The sequence below is a fragment of the Siniperca chuatsi genome, linkage group LG7 (genome assembly GCF_020085105.1).
Source record: "Siniperca chuatsi isolate FFG_IHB_CAS linkage group LG7, ASM2008510v1, whole genome shotgun sequence".
In the NCBI taxonomy this organism is placed as follows: Eukaryota; Metazoa; Chordata; class Actinopteri; order Centrarchiformes; family Sinipercidae; genus Siniperca; species Siniperca chuatsi.
In genome coordinates this window covers 18,628,207-18,649,191 of record NC_058048.1, presented here as the reverse complement: position 1 = coordinate 18,649,191, position 20,985 = coordinate 18,628,207, and the positions used below count along the sequence as shown (strand labels likewise).

General features: G+C 38.3%; 2 protein-coding genes across 2 annotated transcripts; both read left to right on the top strand.

Annotated features, from left to right (window-relative positions):
- Window positions 1–5,512: 5,512 nt before the first annotated feature.
- si:ch211-261a10.5 (potassium channel subfamily K member 13) lies at window positions 5,513–10,215 on the top strand. Its single transcript, XM_044202809.1, has 2 exons — window positions 5,513–5,849; window positions 8,798–10,215. Exons 1-2 carry the CDS (start codon window positions 5,513–5,515, stop codon window positions 9,646–9,648), a joined length of 1,188 nt encoding a protein of 395 aa, XP_044058744.1. The 3' UTR covers window positions 9,649–10,215.
- A 3,112-nt stretch (window positions 10,216–13,327) lies between these two features.
- calm3a (calmodulin 3a (phosphorylase kinase, delta)) lies at window positions 13,328–20,985 on the top strand. Its single transcript, XM_044204015.1, has 6 exons — window positions 13,328–13,590; window positions 17,104–17,134; window positions 17,704–17,847; window positions 18,364–18,470; window positions 18,778–18,913; window positions 19,260–20,985. Exons 1-6 carry the CDS (start codon window positions 13,588–13,590, stop codon window positions 19,286–19,288), a joined length of 450 nt encoding a protein of 149 aa, XP_044059950.1. The 5' UTR covers window positions 13,328–13,587; the 3' UTR covers window positions 19,289–20,985.

The window sequence follows — 20,985 nt, the reverse complement described above, 5'->3', positions numbered from 1 at the left end:
CACATGTTCTTCACTCATACAATTGTATGTTTACATGTAAATTATATGATTTATCATGTCCTGATTGATAAAGCTAGTAATTGATTATTATTATTTTTTTTTTTTAAATATCAGGGATACAAATATGCTAAAAAAGTTAAAAACCCCAATCACCCAAAAGGTTCCATTGCGGTGATTTGAATGTATGTTTCTCCATAACTATTCTGTTCTCCTTAGTTACATTTAGGCTGCAGTTTGTTATGTGAATGTATTTCTGTATAAATACACAGTAGTGGAAATGGCGGCTGTTTTGCATTTGTTGTACTGTACATTCCTCTGTAAACTGTATGTTTACTGAATGTGTGAATGGCAAGAATTTAAGCCAGAAAACCTATTCTCAATTTTACCAAAAAATATCTTCTGTAGAAGCAACTCATGATAATGCATGTTTAAATATGCTGGTATACAATTCTACATTGCATAAAAAAAATTTAAAAAAACTTTGTGTCTCAGGGGCCTCTTTCCACAGCATATATATATATTTCTCTAGTTTCTAGAGAAACTAGAGAAATACCAAGGGCTCAGAGAAGAGCTGTAGAAGGCTTGGAAGGTGAAGGCAACAGTGGTGCCCGTGGTCATCGGAGCACTCGGGGCAGTGACCCCCAAACTGGAGGAGTGGCTACAGCAGATCCCTGGAAGAACACCAGACATCTCGGTCCAGAAAAGTGCAGTACTAGGAACAGCAAAGATACCGCGCAGAACCCTCAAGCTCCCAGGCCTCTGGTAGAGGACCAGAGCTGGAAGGATGAGACCACTCGCGGAGGGTGAAGGACGAAGGGTTTTTTTTACATTAAAAATCTTACCGACTGTGTGCCATGTGTTTAAAAAAAAGTTTTAACCAAATAAAAAACTGTTATAATGAAACCTGTTGTGTCTTATCTTAGTTTTGGGCTTGAGCTGAGCTTAAGCTAAACTTGCAATTAGTAAAAGCTTTTCACCACAATAGTACTTTGACACTGGAAGATGTAGACTTTATTCTACAGTGGCCTGTTGTTTTTGTGTGGGCCTTTTTGGATCTGTTTCATTTAAGCTAACCAGGTTTACATTCATACGTAGTGCAAATTTTAACCGAATTTACAGAAAATCTGCAAAAGAAAATCCAAATGAATGTGTGTTTCCATCCACTACCGTTATGTGAATATTATAAGTTGAGCACATCGAGATAAACAGTTGGGGGCACTAAATCTCCAGACGTGTGCCATTAAACCATTGCAGAAGAAGAGGGTGCAACAAGATGTGACAGTCATCCTCAAAAAGGTGTAAAACATGATGGAAATGGCATTTATGTTTGTTTCATGTATTTGATGTGATGTAATGTGAGGAAGGTTACTGTCTCCTCATCGCTCCACACTTCAGGTGAAGCTTCAGTGGAAGTCACATGCTCAGTCTGTTTTCATTACACAAATTATCGATACACCAACTTTTCCACCTCAGCTAAGCGTGTTTTGTGATATTAGTAGTTTTATTTTCAATTTTTAGGTGTTTCCATCCAGCTGTTTTTATGCAAATTGAAAATGCGCACTTGGGGGGTATTTTGCAGTACTGGGTAATGTTTTAGATTACAGCCCACAAATTACAGTGTAAATATTTTAGACATACAGGGCTCCAATTAAATGGTATCAACCAACAGTGGACACTCCTAGTGTTCTGTGGGATTCAGGCATAAAACAGATAGACCAATAGACAATAGACCACAGCACATTCAAGAATGGGAAGAAATGGCTCAAGTATTATATATTATGGTTCTGAATGTTAACCCTGAACTGGCTTAAGAGGGAGTTACTCAGCAAAGACCTTAAAAGGAAAGATTTTTCAGCTTTTTGCAAGTTTCCTAAAACAATGCTCACAGCCAATATGGAAAGGATGAATGAATACAGGGACCTATAACTCTGTCAAGTTACAAATGTGAGAATTGTTTTAAGATAAGCTTGAAAAAAATCTGAACTTTTAATAACCAAGTACTCATAGATTAGACTCTCATGCATAGAACTGTTCCCCTACACCAGGAAGGACCTTGTCTTGATATAAATTATTCTTTCTGTAATTTCAAATTGTTCATTCTCTTAAAATCTCATTATATAGCCTTTACTGATTACTGATCACAACATAACAAAGTTCTAGCCTCTTGATTTGAAACATGTGGATTTTCTAGTTCATGAGGATCAAACAGATTTCATCAAAAACTACCTTGGCTCAAATAATGTAAACCCCCTTCTCGATATAACTGAATCCCCTAAGAAAATGCCTGACATACTTAATAACTTACTGGCAGCTCTTAGGGAAACCCCAAAATACTTAACTTCTCATTATGGATTAAGTCATTTAAAAGAATCCATAACAAATTCATTGGTCCACATATTTTGTGTTTGTTTTTGGCAACAAGTAACAGCCACACAGATTGAATTAGGAATAAATGAAATGCTTTAAAATGTGACATTTGTCAACTTCTACCAGACAGACTTGCCCAAAACATAATATAAGACTGCTCAATTAGCCAGTATTTCAATAGGAACACAGTTATAAGAGGCTGTTCAGGTTTTTGTAAGCAGGATCTAAAAATTATTTGTATGGGGCCAGAATTAAACTACTTCCCCAAAGAAAAAAAAGGCAAATTGGTTTCCCTAGCTTCCAGTGATACTGCTCGTCATTTATATTGTGCCCCTGCTCCAAACAGTTTGATCAAACTGTATGTGTCTTGGAAACCTATAAATTACATAGTGCACCCACACAGGTTACAAGATCTTTTTACGTTTAGTGTCAAACAGGTAAAACTAGGAACTGGACCCAAATGCAGACTAGGAGGCAGAGCTGGTGCAGATAGATGATTTAATAAAGTTCACAATTGCTTACATGGGAAGTAAGGCAGGCACAGATGAACCAACCAGGAGAGCAGTCTGAACAGGCAATATCCTGTTCTAAAGTCCTAAATTCACAAGACATGAAAACACGAGGCACAAAGGCCGGGACTCACCAGGTTCAATGACGATCTGGCACAGAACAAAGGAACAACAGAGACTAAATACACTCAGATACACGCGGTATCAATTAACTGTGCACAGGCTCATCGATCTGGGCAAATAAGTCCAACCTCCCCACAGTTATCCATTATCCGATAGAAATAAATTAAGCAAATAATTATGCATAACGTGACTTCTTGACTTCCATACATGTGCTGAACTATTTACACGTCACTAAGCGACGTCAAGGCCTACTCTCTTTTTTTCATGACAAATATGATGTATTGTGCTGGATGCTTGACGCGTCTTTAGTCTGAAGTCTCTGGCGGTTGTTGTCCTCATGAGGACAGATTTATACCTGTCATCAACACCAGTGAACGTAAACACATGAGGCCATTTCATTATGCAGCCACTTCCCACAGACATTGAATTATGTGGCTCTACACAGGCTGCCAATATAGTCAAGTGTGTGTGTGTGAGTGTGTATGTGTGTGTGTGTGTAGGAAAGTCTAACTTTATAATCCATAACAGGTAATTCATTATGTTGTACATCATCTGTTTAGAAGGCTTCCAGATGATGACTATTTACATTTTTTTAATTTAAGTTTCCCACTGTGTTGCAAATCAGTGACAGAAAGTGTCAGAAAGAAACATAATGTGTTCACAGAATTTATCCAGATTGCATTTAAGACTTTACTGTCCAATTTCTCTTGCAAATTACCAGCTTTTGTAGTTTGACAAGGCTGCTTTGCCAATAAATAGACCTTTCTCATGGCAGGTACTTGACTGTATGTAACTGAATATCTTTTTTTTTATGATTCTGGGTGTCTTGGGTGTGATTGGATGCCCTCAAGACAGCTAATGTCAGAGAAAGTATAAACTCTGTTATGACTCCAATGAGGAAATTAAACTGGCGCCTTCCCAACTGGAGATTAGTACTAAGAAATTAACTAAGTGACTGAAGGTACCAGTTAGATATAAATTTGCTGAACTTTTCAACAACATGCCAAACAGTGTGTGTTCTGTTATTTAAGAGTTTTCCCTCATGTGTCTTGTGTAGTTTTACTTCCTGCTTGTGATTAGTTTGCTTGCCTTTATTTGTTCAACCTGTGTCTTGTTGTCTCCCCTACCTGACACTTAGTGTACTATTGTACCTATCTTTTGGCTCCAGTCTGAACTGGCAACTTATTTGGCACAACAACCAGAAATCCCAACCTAGGGACGATCTTAAAAGAAATATTAATGTTTTATGGGAAGTTTGGAGGAATGGTTATGAAAGGGAGGGGTGAAATATCAGCTCTCATTTCTTTTTTTCTATGTGCTTGTGAGTTTAACTTTGATGAAACAACAGCTGTAAACATACTTACTGTTTAAACTTTACTGGTCTGTGATGATGTGAATGATCAAACAACAGGGAAAGGAAGGAGACAATCTTACCTTTTGACCAAAATGTTATTTTGTTCCACTCCAGTTGGCCACACATTCCTAAGATTCCTGAGTTGCATTTTCATGTTGCAGACTGGAATGTCTAAATAAAAGGGGTGTACTTTGAAGAGAAAATGCCTGACATACTTAACAACTTATTGGCAGCTCTTAGGGAAACACCAAAATCCTTAACTTCTCATTATGGATTAAGTCATTTAAAAGTAGCCACAACAAATTCATTGGTCCACATATTTTGTGTTTGTTTTTGGCAACAAGTAACAGCCACACAGATTGAATTAGGAATAAATGAAATGCTTTAAAATGTGACATTTGTCAACTTCTACCAGACAGACTTGCCCAAAACATAATATAAGACTGCTCAATTAGCCAGTATTTCAAGAGGAACACAGTTATAAGGGGCTGTTCAGGTGTTTGTAAGCAGGATCTACAAATTATTATACCAGGATTGAGGTTAATATTTCCAAACACAGAAACTGGATGCTAAAAAAAAAATCTGATCAACTGGAAACCTGGACAGTTTGCACATAAATACATTCTAAATATAGTATGAGATTATCTTATCAGATAAGAAATAAGATGAATAACTTCACACAGTAATAGTAAGGGTGAACCTGAAAGCAGAAGGATCAGTATCTCTGAAACAAACTCAGGCAGAAAACACACATATATGTGCATATGCTTGTGTACATTTGTGGCTCATAAAAGGAGTGTAAAGATGGATTATTGAGCTGGTGATAAGCAGTAACCATACACAGATCATTAAAGCCACTGTTAAAGCCACCTGCAGACCCACAAGCAACCGTTACCAACACACTTTCGGATGGGGAAACTGTTATTTTGTAAGTAGTGTTAATTCAAGACTTGCACTGAATAAGTTAGAATTGCATAGATGAACTAGATAAAAACAGACAGAGAGAAGAGCAAACTGAACAGTCTTTCCTGTAGCACCTGTATACTGATGGTATCAAGCAACTGAGCAAATATGACTTATCTTGTTGCTGTTGCTTAGCAAATTAAATTGTTTTACAGCACACAAAGAAGAAAATCCGTCTGCAAGTTTGCAAGTGACAATGAAGAAAGATTTCTCCTGCTGCTGCCCATCCCTGATCCCTAGCAGGGAAACTGCTCGTTTCTACCTGCTCTGTGTGCTCATTGCTCTTTACATGCTGGCTGGTGCTGCCATATTTTCTTCCTTGGAGAGACCAGCGGAGCTACAGGCCCACCAGCTCTGGGAAAGGAGGCTTAGGGACTTCAGCCATGAGCATAACATTAGTTGTGAAGACCTAAAATCTCTGTTACACTACTATGAGGAGGCTAGGACTGCAGGCATCCATACAGAACGAGGCAGAGCCCTATGGGACATCCCAGGAGCTTTCTACTTTGTGGGAACTGTAGTCTCCACCATTGGTGAGTTAAGAAGAATGGTATACTTGGAATACTGTAGAAATTGTAGCATCTGCTGATAATCCACAAACCACAAATACTAACATCTATGAAACCTAAAACAGAAAACACTTTCAGTTCCTTGATTGCCCCCAGCATGGTTATTTTAGGGATATTTTCTTCAAATCACACCACATTCATATGCAGCTTAGAAGACTTCTTTTCTTATGAATGACCAGCCTGTCAAACTGCAACTTGAATTTTAACTTTGTCATGATTTTACAGTTAAATGTGATGTGCAAAATTTTAAAAGTTGATAACTGAATACATTCATAAGTACAGTAGTTTTCACAAACTATGTAAGACATACACCATTATGGCTGTAGCATTCTGACTGCTGTAGCCAAAATGTTATGCCAGATAGAAACAAAAAATTGTTCAGCAGAGGATCAATCAATACCATGTCTAAGTAATACAAATCTATAACAATTACCCACAATGGAACTAATCATATGAACCTAATTAGACGAGACATATGAAGCCATATTGATTTGGTGAGGCCCACAGGATAGAGGTCTTTCAAACTCCACTACGATCCATCAAAATCAATATTTCACCTGAACCTGTAAACAAACATGTCTCCAAGATAAAAATTAAACCAGCCTCATCTCTGAGAATCAATTTACAGCCTTCCAACTGCATCCACTATCTTCTGTGGCTGTGGAAACTAAGGGACCAATGGCTCTGAGCCCGGATCAATTTCCTTTTTACAACAACATCTATATTTACCGACTGCGATCATGATGTTACTGTACAACTGGGATTTATGACCCGGATAGAGACTTCCAGATGAACTTTTTTGTTTCCCAAGACCAACCATTTGATATTTCATATGACTCATGATGGTTCCCACATTGCATTGCGTTTCCTTCCCTCCTTTCAGGACACTGTCCCAAAACATTTTTAACCTTTTTGATTTAGGACATGCACGAAGCAAAGCTTATGCCATATCCTTTTTAGTGATGTTCACTTTCAGTTTAATTTTAGGTCTAATACATTCTACCATTCCTGGTAAAAGAAATGTAACAAACAAAGCCTTAGCTATATGGAAGAAATCAGTTATTTGCTTCTGTAGCACTTGTATAAAACTCTTTGATAATCAGTTATATAGGGATGGTTTTTATTTCACTACTGCTTTGTCTGACTTCCCTGACAACGAAGCAGTTTTGAATCATAAAGGCTGTGGTAATTAAAACAAGACTAAGAGTCTCCAAAACACAACAGTGTTTTAAGCTAAATGCTTATGTCTGCATGGCAACATGCTCATAATGACAATGCTAACATGTTTAGCGGGTATAATGTTTACCATGTTCTCCATCTTAGTTTAGTGTGTTAGCATGCTTACACTTGCTATTTAATGCTTAACACAAAGTGCAGCTGAGGCTCATGGGAATGTCATAAGTTTCACAGGTTTTTGGTCATAAACCGAAGTGTAGGACCAATTCCAATTTTGATCAGATGGTGGAGCTAGATGAGTTGTTGATTAGGTGTTGAGATAGTTGTTTGAGATATTTCAATCTGAACTAAAGTGGTAGCCTGACCAACTGACCAACCGTCTGACAGACCGACATTGCCATCCATAGTGCCATTCCGCAAGCATGGCTAAAAATTTGAAGGTTTGGTTATTGCAGCACTGTAGTGATCTGTCCCTGTGAGCATGACAGTGGAATTGATAAATGGATTTCTGACATTTGTTGCCGATTTACGAGAGCATATTATATATGAATATAGGAGAGAGCACATGGATAAATGATCCAGACCTCAGTACCAGATAATGTGAACCGGCAGCATGTACATTGACATCAGCTGACCTTATTAATGTCATAGCAATAATGCAGTCAGTTCTCATTAGGGACATCTCTATTTTAATTCACTTCATACATTTTAGACAATAGAGTTGGTGAAACCACAGGAAGATCACAGAGGATGGGTGGTATACATGTACAACACAGGAAAGGAAATGACACACTTGTCTGAGCAGGTATTTTTATTTATGTGGAAAACGTGAGAGAGTAAACCATAGTGTGTGTATTAAAGCTAAGTAACTATGAATAAATGCTGTACAGCAAGGAGACAGCTGCTGAAGTATTACTGGGATAAAGGTCTTGATTTCACCATGGTTAATAGTTTTCCATCTCCTGGGTAAGCGCATTCCACTTTTCAATCCAATCCAGTCATTAAATAGAGCAAACAAACAAGGGGAAGGAGGGACGCCACATCCTCTGAGACTTGGCTGATGCAATTAATATAAGCTGCTGACACAAAGTCCCATTGTCCCAGTGCTGCCAATTCGTAGCCTCGCATTCTCATGTCTGCTATGCTTCCCTGCCCATTTTTGGATAGGTTTTCCTGTTCTTCTCTACTTGCCTGGTTTTGACTTTTGTCTGTTCCTAACATGAATGTTGGTCTTTGAGTCGTCCTCCTGGGTTCAAGCCTGTTTCAACTGAGCCTTTACAAAAGGTCAAGTTATAGTTCAGGGAAACCACACTAACTATATCATATATTATGGACAAGAAAATATGGAAATAAATTTGCAGGAAAATAAGCAAATATGATATATAGATGTTATTTGTCTTGATTATCCAATGGTCATTTGTGGAATTCTGATCACTTTTTCATTAATTAATTGATAGGTTTTCTTAATATTACATAATCTTTGACATGTGTATTGCATCAGTTTCCCATATCTTCTCACTTCATAACTCAAAATGCAAGCCATCTTTAGTTTTAAAAAAGTGCACAGCCAAACTTTTAACATCCTTAAAAGACATAAGAAATATGTTTACTTGTCATACACTCTAAGTCATTGTGTAACACTTTCACAATGGTAGCAATACAATACCTGTGCAATGACACTAACATTATGATAGTGTCTGTAATCACAGACCTTTAATCTCAAGTGTTTCTCATAGGATTTGGAGTGACGGCCCCATCCACTGTGAAAGGGAAGGTCTTGCTTGTTTTCTATGGGTTGCTAGGCTGCTCGGCTACCATACTGTTCTTCAATCTCTTCCTGGAGAGAGTCATATCGTTACTCAGTTCCCTGACATTCTGGTGCCACAGAAGGAGAACAGGACACAGCGGACTGGAGGGCAGAGCCAGTGATGGTAACAGAAATGAAGCATGGAAACCATCTGTGTACCAAGCGACACTCATCCTTTTTGTTGCTGTCCTGCTTGTCGCATGTGGCTCTGCCTCCCTTTATTCAGCCATGGAGGGCTGGACTTACTTGGAGTCCCTCTACTTCTGCTTTGTAGCATTCAGCACAGTGGGCTTTGGGGACTTTGTCAGTGGGCAGAGAGAGCACCATGATGACACCCGGGCGTACCAGGTTGCAAACTGTCTCCTGATGATCTTGGGAGTGTGCTGCACTTACTCCCTCTTTAACGCCATTTCTGTGATCATCAAACAGGGACTGAACTGGATACTGAGGACACTGGCCTGGATGTACAGCGGTATCCGCCACTATAGGTTACAATTCAGACCACTGTTCAAACTCTGTTTTTCTGACTCTGACCCACCTATATGTTGTGAAGATGACACGATGCATAGACAGAATATGCAAGCAGTTTCCAGTTCAGGCCACAGCATGCTGTGGCACTCCTGTGTTCCCAATGCTGTTGGTAAATGCCTTTGTGATAAGTCGCAAGTGGAAACAGTGTGCAACAGAAACATAGACGAAAGCGAAATCTCTGCAAAACCAGAACAGGATAATTATTCATGTGAAAATAATGTAATCTATACTAGATCCCTGCCAACTTAGCTAAAGTAAAATATTTCTGAAAATATGATCAACAAACAGCAATAGTAATCTGTAGTTTTCTCTAGTGATCAAAAAGTTAAAATGTCTGTTTCAGATGACTGAGCTGCAAGATGTAATATACTTTGCTTTGTGTTTTCTTCAGCAGCCTAGGTTCAGATTAAAATGTATATAAATTATTTCATTTCAAGCACGTGTTGGTGCCAAGGGGACATTTATCATGATTATACCAATGCAACTTCAACTTTAACTATTATCCTAAAGGAGGCAGACAATAAAAACACAGGTCACAGAAACACACTGATGACAATAATTATTATATGATAATACAAATAATTAAAAACAAAAATAAGTAAAAAATAAAGATATTAAAATAAAACAGCAGCAGATCAAGCCACTGATAAAAACACTACTACCATCCAGTAATAAAGCGAAATAAAGTGACTGGACCCACTAGTTTGGGTTCGAGAGGCAGACACCATCTCCACATTAAAGAGTAGGCTTAAGACTTTCCTCTTTGATAAAGCTTATAGTTAGGGCTGACTCAGGTGAGCCCTGAACCATCCCTTAGTTATGCTGCTATAGGCCTAGACTACCAGGAGACTTCCCATGATGCACCTCTTTTCTCTCTCCTCCTCTCCCTCTCCATCTGTATGCATTTTTATCCCATTACTGCATGTTACTAACTTGACATCTTCTCTCTCCCGTAGTTTTGTGCTTTCTCGTCTCTCTCCTCTCTCCTTCTTCTGTCGCTTTCAGCAGGTATTTCTGCCTCCTGAGCTGCAGAGTCTGGATCTGTGATTGTGGGCCACCTGCTGCCCCCCTGTTCCTGCTCGACAACTGCTACTACAGTTGTTATTATTAGTCTTATTACTATTATTATCATTATTATTCAAATCACTATCATTCATATTATTATTACTTTATTAATATTAATATTACCACTACCATTACATCATTATTATTATTATTATTTTAAAAGTCTAGGGGGAATTTGCATTGTGCTCGTCAGCCAAGAGTAGAGTGCAGATGTGATTGTTTCGGTTGTATATATATCGGTGTCAATCTATCAGTAGTTTACACTTGGACTGGAGATGTAAACAAAAAGCTGACTGACATTTGTAGTCTGTCATGAGTGGGTTGGACAGGTAGGAATCAGGCTATTAGCTATGTTTTAGTGTTGGCCTCCAGCATGTTGTGCCACCGTAGGTAGGCAATACTAGAGCAATGTCTCCCTCTGCTGGGGTGCTTTGTAACGCACATGAAAAAACAAGTCAATGAACTGTGGTACAGTATACTGAAATTTGAACCTGCTGCAACCAAACCATCTTGTCCCAAGTACTGTATATATAAGCCTTTGCTCATCCATTCATTAATTTGTCATCAAGGCAATGTTTGCATGTTTTAATAGAACTTTGCTGCTGGTCCAAGCGATTTAAAAGCATGGCATTACAAGACACTGCTCTGGCATTGCTAATGCAGATTTAATTTGGATAATAATAATAATTATAATACCCTCCATCAAATTACCATCATCATCATTATTGTAATATTCAGAAACTGTACAGAAATCTATATAATTTTAAAGTGGCAGATGTGTTGTAATAACAGATTAAATAGTGGTAAAGGTGAGTTTTCAGTAGGTGCTTTTCAGCCTTAATTGATGTTGGCACCCTTAGATCCAGAGGCATAAATCCCACAGTTTGGGTTAGGGACTAACTAAGTAACTAACTGCAGATGGCAGCTTCACTGTAGGTCTTTGTCTTAGTTTTTGGCACAGCTAGCAGCTGTGGATCTGAGGGCTCTTCCAGGGATTTCCATAATAAATTACCTTTTCAAATAGTCAGGAACAAGCCCATAAATACATTTATAGAAATGTACTAGAATCTTAAAATGTATCCTAACTGAGGCCAGTGCAGGGACTTTAGAACATATGTGATGTGAGCTCTTTTCTTTCCTCTAATCAATAACTGGCAGCAGGGTTCTGCATGAGCTGCAAGTGATTTCCAGACATTTTGTGGAGACTGTGAACAATGCACTGCAGTAGTTGAGCGTGCTTTCTAATAAAAGGATGCATACACTTCCCTGTATCTCTTGGAGAAAGAAAAGGCCTGGCCTTGGCAATATTCTTTAAATGATTGAACATTGTTCGAGTTATGCTGTTTATTGATAACACCCTAATTAGTACTTTGTGAGCACTTTTTTTCTCTTTGCTTTTTTTAGACTGTCAACTAGGACATCTTTTGTGCAATGTGACAAAAAAAGTGACATAAACATAATAGACATGATGGACAGACATACAGACAATAACATAAAGCAATTACAATGATGAATGTGATGATATGAGAGAGTAGTGATTAGGTTAGATTAAGTTGGGTATGTGTTGATAATGTGTTGATAATGTGTGTGCATGGTTGGATGTTTGTATGAGAGGCAGTGATATGTATTCATGTTCAATGATCTTGGACAGGCTGGTTTGTAGAGTAAGGCATGTGTGGTGGAGAGAAAGAAGAAGGACATAGTGTTAATGTTGTAGTGATAATAAATGTATGATGTAACTACAGTATCATTATAATAATAATATTATAATATATATTATAAATAAAATGCAAATATGCATAACTTACTCTGTGAAAATGTATTTTAATTTCACATTAAAATGATATATGTTTTACAAATGTAAATAATTTCACCAAAACAGTTACAAGTAAAGTGATTTAAGCATTTGTGGATCAATTTTTACATGTGAAACGAGTTTTGCATAGTTGTAGATTGCTCCCTGTCAGCTTGTGTGGGTGTGGGTGGTGTTGTATCGCGTGGTGGTGGTGGTGTGGGGTGGCCGGTCTGACTCAAGATTTTTAGGGCTGTTTTTCATTCCCAGTCCGCCACTGCCAATGGGGTATGGTGTGACGTAAGCAAATCCTGCGTGGGATACATGTGTTCCGCTCGGCGTGGGTAAAGAGACACGCATCATCTCATCAAAATAACAGCAAGCCTTAAACATCAGACAAGAGTAGAGTTGCTATTAACATGTTTATATGCTTACCCTCCGCAGATGTGATTGTTTCTGAGATATCCTGTGTCAAAGTTTACACCTGGATTGGAGATGTAAACAAAAAGCTGAATGATATTTGTAGTCTGTCATGAGTGGGTCCATTTTTACACGAAATGTAAATGTTTTGGAACCGTAGAAAGAAAATAGTTCCTACATGAAACTGCTCACAACAAATCTGTGGATTATTTTGAGTAACCGGGTCGTGATTTATGGAAGGAGACATTGCTGTTGAGTTTTTCAAATGCATTGTTGGGCGCTTTGAGCACCACAAGCCATATAGTCCTTCCATTATATTAAAAAAATGTAGACATCTCTACTGCCGATATCTCCAAAACTCGGCAACTCACACCAAAACAATCTAGATGGTTAAATAGTACTACGGGTAAGAGGAAAAATATGTACTTTTGATTGTGGAGTGAACTGTCCCTTTAATCTTCCACACAGTGTCCCTTCTGGAGACGGGGTTGTATCTTTGCGCGCTTCATTTATATAGAGCAACAAAAATTGTGGTTTTGCTCTTTTTCTATGTGTCAATTTTACATTCAGTAATGAATAGTGAACACGTATTGCAATTAAAGCACTTCCACATGTGCAGTGTTCGGTATTTTGGCAGTGCACTGAGTGGGAGGACTAAAGGTGTACCAGCGGAAGGATACAGCACTCAAAGTAAGGCACAGCACGCCAGCGTCGCTGGATTGAGGCTTCTGGGCAACTCTATTGCAATACCGGGATTACAGTCTGCACAGATTTCCCGAAACATATCTTTTAATAAAGTTTGATATAATTGAAATACTTAATTAGAGTGACTATCTCCTTAGTAAGGTGAATACAAAACCTTACATTGGGCGTTTTGTCATCTTCACAGAGCTTGAAAAGTCTACGGGACAATGGTGAGTAACAGTTACAGGCTTGCTAACGTTAACGTTAGTAATCTAGCACTACTAGCTAGCGTTAGCTAGGTATCGTTAGCATCGCTTGCACTGCTTTGCGACGTTCTTCAAATAACAGCCACCAACCAAATAATCGTTATTGCAGTACAGCATATCATCCGCTAGTCATCTAATAACTCAACTTAAAACTGCACACGAGCTAACGATATCTTTCTAATTTGTTTTACTAACTAACGTTAGCTTGAAAACTGCAGATAATCCTGCGGTGGACGGGCAGCATATAACGTTACATACAATCACATAGTTGTCAATTTATCACAATTTTGGTCGGTGGTTTTCTATGTACTCCGCAGTTGATGAGAGAAAACCCTTTTCTTTATTAGTAAGTTAGGCTTTGTGTCGACTGCGCAGCACACACGTCGCGGTGTGAAAGGAAACAGGCGGTCTGATTCCTGCCGTAATGTTATATTAGTAATTTAGCAGATTTGCGCAAGAGTTTTAAAATGCTGTGGTTTAACATCCATGCTCTAATCTGGGATTGCAGCGTTTTTATCGTTTGCTTTGAGTCCAGAGTGGGCGTGGTGGTGAAGGGGTGCTGTGTAAAAATAGACCGTCCAGCGTTAACGTGATCTTGAAACCCATGTCGTTAATCTTGCAAGATAGATATCAAAACTCTGGCTAACTGTCTTGCTAACGTTACCATAACAAGTTGCTGCAACATGGACAGTACCTCCTGCAGGCGCATCAGCAGCGTGTTCTGAATATAGTGTAACATGCGCAACAAGCGAAAAAAAAAAGGTTGTAATCGCCACCAATTGAGATTGCATAAGACTACAGCTCACAGGTAGTAGGAAACTGCTCACCGTTCGCAACCATTTATTTTCATATGGCATGGAGATTATGAAGGTTATGTTGCAACATTTTGTACTATGTGTTCTCGCAACACCACCATGACAGCATCTCTTCCGTTACGTATTGCGCCATAACGTTGAACCGCATTCTGCTCCTGCTGAATGATCCTCTTTGCCACCCCTCCTTCCGCGCCTCCCTTCCCCCCGCATTGAACCAAACCATGCTTGGTGCAGTAGTGCTGTCAGGACCCGCAGTGCACCCTCCAAAATGTAAACAAAGTATATAAAAAAAAAGCCCTATTGTGGCACTACAAATGAATCCCTGCCTTTGTGTCTCATCCTCTATCTTTCACTACTATTGTTCTCCGTATTGTGAGAGAACAGACACATGGTCTGTGATAGATATTGTCCTCTGCCAAGTAAGAAAACTTGGATCATTCTTCATTATCAGTCACATGCTGGCCAAACAGAATGTGGGTGTTTTGACTGTATGATTTTTAAAAAAAATCACCTGCAACCCCTGTAGTTTTCTGTACTCGACATGAGAATATGTGACATGATCTCTAGTTTACTGATGAGTTGAAAGGCAGCAACACTGTTTTTCTGAGCGCTTTCACATCATATCCTCTAACACTCAACTGTGCTGTGCGCTAATCCAGACACTGCTTGGATCAGCACCACTGAATTGGTTAGCAGTGGACAGAATGGAAACTCTGCAGTCTGTCTTGCTCCCTTCTTTTTTATCCCCCCACCCTCTCCAACCAACACGGTGACTCATTGAAATTGACTCGAAGAACACATGGCGTCACCACCACCTCGAGCTACAGAAATGTTAGCTTTAATGTCTTTGGTTTTGAAAGGCAAGGGATTGTTAGAAACTCATTTATCCTTCATCTGTGATGCAAGAGCACATGGACACGATGGAAACAGGATTTTTGTTTATTTCATGCATTAGCTCTGTAGCTACAAGAGTTTAATTGATTTAATTAATTGAAACTTTTGGTTGTACTTAAATAAAATGAGTCCTTAGGCTGCATCACAATATAGCATTTTCAGCTTATTTCCATCACTTGGCTGACATCAATGCTATTATATTATTGTAGGTTTTATTGTATGCAGCAGTTAAGTTGTTGTTTGCCTGATCATGCCAGTTGTTTCCAAGTCATCTGAGAATCATTTCTTGACAGCAAATGACACAAAGCAGCTAGTTCTGTCAAGTAGCAGTTGGCACAGGGGTTAGTCTGTGGTGATAAACCAAACCTCACATCTGTTCAGTAAAAAGATACAAAGAGGTGGTTAGTTGCGGTGATATTCAGTGTGCTACATTGGCGACCCTGTTCGTGTCTCACTAATTATAGCAGGCGTGTGTATTTCGGGCTGTGGAGTATTTATACCCGTCCCTCATCACTTTCTCAGCCTGAAGTGGGCATGTTGACTGACTTAGACAGGCCTGGTAAGACCTCATGACATCTCAGATGAAGTTGAAAAATGAATTGGGTGTGTGAATGCAAACTTATTCATGTTTTGTTACAAGTAAAAGTGGTAAAAACCTAAGAACAGCAGGAATGGATAACATATAGATCTTCGCATTGTGGTTTTGTGTAAAATAGTCATGTGTTTTTCTTAATAAAATAATAATAAGTATATGGTTCCACTCTCTGCAAGCAATATGAGTGTATCTATTCTATGATTTTACTCCAGTAATGCAACAAGTCTAATAAAGGATAGCGAGGTTAAACAATATTTTTGCTGTTTTTTTTAATCGATTTGCCATCTGTAAGGATAGTCTTTAGCAAAGTCATAAGCAATGTCTGGGTCCAGTTGTCAGATAATATCACCGTCTGTTTTGAATTAGCCTAGTTTGTTTAGAGTGCATTTGCATTGGCATAGGTTGTTTACACAGTGGAGTCTGCTGCAGATGCTCCTCATTAGGCCTGCTCAAAGCTTTCATATCTATAATCATTGTGCTGAAGATCTTAAAGTCATTTTTGAGTATCAAAGACTCTGGTGACGGTTAAATGTTTGTAGTTTCCTTCTTCACAAAAAACAGCAGCTGTGGTCAACTTGAATTTGTCGTGTTGATGTGAGATTACAATGTTTTTTTTTTAATCATTCATACACACTTAACAAATTACACCTGTATCCTTATCCATATTGTTTAGAACAAGTGGAGTTGACAGAACACTACCTTGAAAACAGAAATATGAAGAGATGGGCGCTACTTACACAGGCTATGCTAGAACTAAGAACCAACTAGCAGATTTTAAGGTTGAGGCGGGTCTTCCAGTAAAATGTGTGACAAAACAGCATTATAATGAAGTACTGTAGTGGTGCAGAGATGCCCTTGCCTACAAATCTTGTTCTTCAGATGTAAGAAAATGTGTTTGTTTGGTACAGACTCCAACAAATGTCACATCTTCATGATTTTAATAGTTTTTTCAGTGAAAATAAAAATTGTGATGCAAAAATGATCATTCCCACTAATCGTGAATCATATCGCAATTGTAATGTCTGTCAAAATAATAGCAATATGATTTTTTTTTTTTTACCATATCATGCAGGCCTAGATAAAATAAATAATTATCATTAACATGGCTGCCCAAAAGATTATTTTATTATGGACTATGAATGTTCCATCAATGTCTTATTCTTTTGTTAACAGGCTGATCAGCTGACTGAGGAGCAGATTGCTGGTGAGTGCAAACTTTAACTGTGTTTTTTGATTGATTTGGGTTTAGCAGCTCCTTATTCACCACCAAACCTAAGCAACTAAGGTGTCTAAGAGATTAAAGGAACTAGAGGTGCTTGAGGATATGACCTCATGGTTCGGGTCTGGTCCTGATCCTGGTCCCGGTCCTGATTATGGTCTTATCCTACTAACTAGTTAAGTGCATTCACATGGCTTCCCTGGGTGTAAATCAGACCCTGATGATGTGGCTAAAGTGAAAACCAGCAGGGTTGTGAGTCAAGAAGAGTCCCAGGATGAAACAACACATGAAAAGCTTACATATGCACATTTATTTTCGAAATTTTGCAACAGATGCACCAGTGCTTTTACTTGCATAGATCAGTGGTCATTAGTCCAGCGTCTCACATGTTTTGTTCCTTCCTAGCATTTAATTAGTCATGCACAGATCCTGTTATTGCCTAGAATGTTTTTTTTTTTTTTTTTTTTTTTTTTTTTGAAAGACTGAAAGTGAAATGTCTGCATCGATGTGAATGCTCATGACATACTAACATTGTTTTTTCTGTAAAATTACAGAGTTCAAGGAGGCGTTCTCGCTGTTTGACAAGGATGGTGATGGTACAATCACTACCAAGGAGCTTGGGACTGTGATGCGCTCTCTGGGACAGAACCCCACTGAGGCTGAACTGCAGGACATGATCAATGAAGTGGATGCTGATGGTGAGGAGGAAAAGCAACGCACAAGAAAATTATACCTGTTAAAAGTTATAGTTACTACAATTTTTAGGGTCATCTTCATGTCAAATGTTCCTCTTTCCTGAAAGAATATACTGGAAAGTTTTAGCAGTATATGCTGTATAGAAATATTTAGGGTATCAGTACAAGCAGTTGGCTTTAAATTACCATCAAGAGATTTTTTATCTGCCTGTAAACTTGTCAGTGCTCTCTGGTGGACAAATTATGTAATACTGTATGTATGTAGCTAAAATTTGCCAGTAGTATCGGCAATGCTGATGAGTCGGTTGGGCTCTACTCTAAATTGAATACAATCTGGACTTGTAGCCACACATGTTTTGGTAGTTAATAAAAATGTGGGGTATTTCCTTTTATATTTTGTGCAATGACAGTGTTAAGTCCTCTTCGATTGATATGCTCAGTTTTTCAGTGAAATTACTTGGTGACCAAAGTATCACAAATACTCTTAACGCTAACTACTCTGTTTGTATGACTGTGTAGGTAATGGTACAATTGACTTTCCTGAGTTCCTGACCATGATGGCCAGAAAGATGAAAGATACAGACAGTGAGGAGGAGATCAGAGAAGCCTTCAGAGTCTTCGACAAGGTACGTTAGGACTGAGTAGTCTGAGAATATTAACTAGCACCACTCAACGAGCAACTCTGTTTTTGCCACAGATCAGTTTGTATATCCATTGTATCCTTGTGATGGATACATGTAGCTGACTGAAGAGAATAGTATACTCTTATTTCTGGCACTGAGAACCTTAGAGATTAACAAGTAATACTGACCAAGCTGTCCTAGGACATAATAGTAGAAACACTGAAACTAACTTAAGTGGTATTCAACTTTTAGCTACTATGTAAAATGATAAATAAATACAATAACAGTAGTTCCTTTGTTGGATCTGCAGGATGGTAACGGCTATATCAGTGCAGCAGAGCTACGGCACGTCATGACCAACTTAGGGGAGAAGCTCACTGATGAGGAGGTGGACGAAATGATCCGCGAGGCTGACATTGATGGCGATGGTCAGGTCAACTACGAGGGTGAGATGTTCTTTTTGTTTGATTTCTTCCTTTTGCTGCAAATGATAAAATTAACAGTGATGCACTAATTACAACCCTGCAACTGCTTGTGTGTTTTTTCTCTTCGCTTGACTTGTTTTCACTACAACATAATCTTTGTGTTTTTAATAAAATCTTATTAGAACAAGGAACACATTTATTGTTACATTACTAAGACAGAAACCAGAGAAAATGCCAGTTGCAACATAACATTTATGATAGGCCTTCACATCATTTTAACAATTTCTTGAAGCAAAAGCCTCAAAAACTGCCAAAATTTCAGTATTTGCATCTGTCATTTAAGAATTGTTTTCTGTTCTTTTTACAGAGTTTGTCCAGATGATGACTGCCAAGTGAAGAGAACACTGGTATTTCTCTCAACGTTGCTTGTCCTCCTAAGATCACTGTCTTTTAAGAACCAAAAAAAAAGGAACAATTATCAAATGATAGACAAATGCCTCCCCCCCACAAAAAATCACTTATCTGTAGAATTTTGCAATTTGTGCTTCGGTGCATCCAACTACTTCTAAGGTATCTGTTTAGCAAACACCAACAGAATAATCCCTAGAGAAGTTAATGGACCAAGCTTTAAGAGGGCCAAAGCCCTGTACTTCAGACCAAGATTCTGCTGAGTCACCCAGCTCCTGATTAATTTAGAGGAAAGAGCAACACTGAAAAGGCAGAGGAATAGGAACCCATGCCACAGTTCCTATAGAGAAGTTGGCTATTTCCAATATTCAACAAAGAAAATTGCACCAGTGGTGATTCACTAAATACTGAATTGAGTACTCCTCTTGCATGCACCCTTTCTGTGGCAGTTTCTTGTCAAGGAGGCTCTGATCCCATCAGAGGTTGTGGTCAGATTGTGTACACACTGGAGGTATATACATTACTATATAGCTATATATCTGTAAAATTTGTGTCACTATTGATTATTGCAAGAGCAATTAGTTGCGATGTAGAGTGTTCATTGGTGCTTGGTTGGAAATGAGCATTCTTATACCTTGAAGAGTTCGGACAAGAACGACAGACTGAAAAGTGCTGATGGTTTTTTCCCCTTGGGGATGTTAAATTGTCTTGTTTTGAGTCGTGGGCTTTACATTTCCTGCGGCACTGATGGAGACAGTAGTATGTTGTATTGCTTCAGGATGATTATTGAGAAAACACACTTGAGGACTGCAGTTAATATATTGCAAACAGATATCCTGATGATACAATATTGATGTAATGCTTTATAAATGTGTTCTCAAATACTAATGTACTGATGACAAACTTTGATCACCAAATATATCTACATATATATTAGTGTGTCGTAAAGTTTGCATTGCCTATTGTTGTAGTAAATGACCTGTGACATGTTTTCTCTTCGGTTTTGAAATGTGCCATAATAATCTAAAACGCCTCAACCTTCTTGCAAGACTCGTAGTTCATTAGAATATAATAAATCTACTTAATATAATAACATATAAAAATACATGCAGTTGAACATATTTGCACTTTGGTATAAACCATGTGTATTTTAAAAAGGTTTTGTTTTAAAAGAAGAAAAAGAAACCAAATGTCACTGTTGCTGCTGCTATAACAAGTCATATGTTACACTCATTTCTCGTCCTTGGTGTCTGATCTTCGATTTGTAGTCCGGTGATTCAAACTTCAATCTGCTTGCTGTTTTACTGAACAGAATACATATACTGTATATTCACAAACACTACTTGTGGTGGGGGTGATGTGTTTCATTTGGGGTATTAGAATGGGACTTTCAGATAGGGATGAAATGAGGTTGTGTAGCAAAGAATTAAGCTTTAGATGTGAGATTGGTTTCAGTGTTAGGTTTTTGAACAGTTGGCTAAATCTAAGAAGCAAGTTAGCTGAGGAATCTTATGACTTCCTCAAAGCACGAAACTTAAATACTGCTCTGTTTAAGGCTTTTTAATCAGTTAGCTTTGATTCAGATGTCAGGAAGTAAATGGACTGTTAACTTCTGAAGGTATCTCAAAAATGTAAAGATGTGATATATTTTCCATAAATCAATAAACTGACTGAGCTTTACTTCA

Excerpts from the sequence above, each read along its gene's own strand:
- calm3a (XM_044204015.1), top strand. Across the intron at positions 17,135-17,703 it reads GACTGAGGAGCAGATTGCTG|AGTTCAAGGAGGCGTTCTCG; the intron begins GTGAGTGCAAAC and ends GTAAAATTACAG. Across the intron at positions 18,914-19,259 it reads TGGTCAGGTCAACTACGAGG|AGTTTGTCCAGATGATGACT; the intron begins GTGAGATGTTCT and ends TTCTTTTTACAG.
- si:ch211-261a10.5 (XM_044202809.1), top strand. The coding sequence starts at position 5,513 with ATGAAGAAAGATTTCTCCTGCTGCTGCCCATCCCTGATCCCTAGCAGG. Across the intron at positions 5,850-8,797 it reads AACTGTAGTCTCCACCATTG|GATTTGGAGTGACGGCCCCA; the intron begins GTGAGTTAAGAA and ends TGTTTCTCATAG.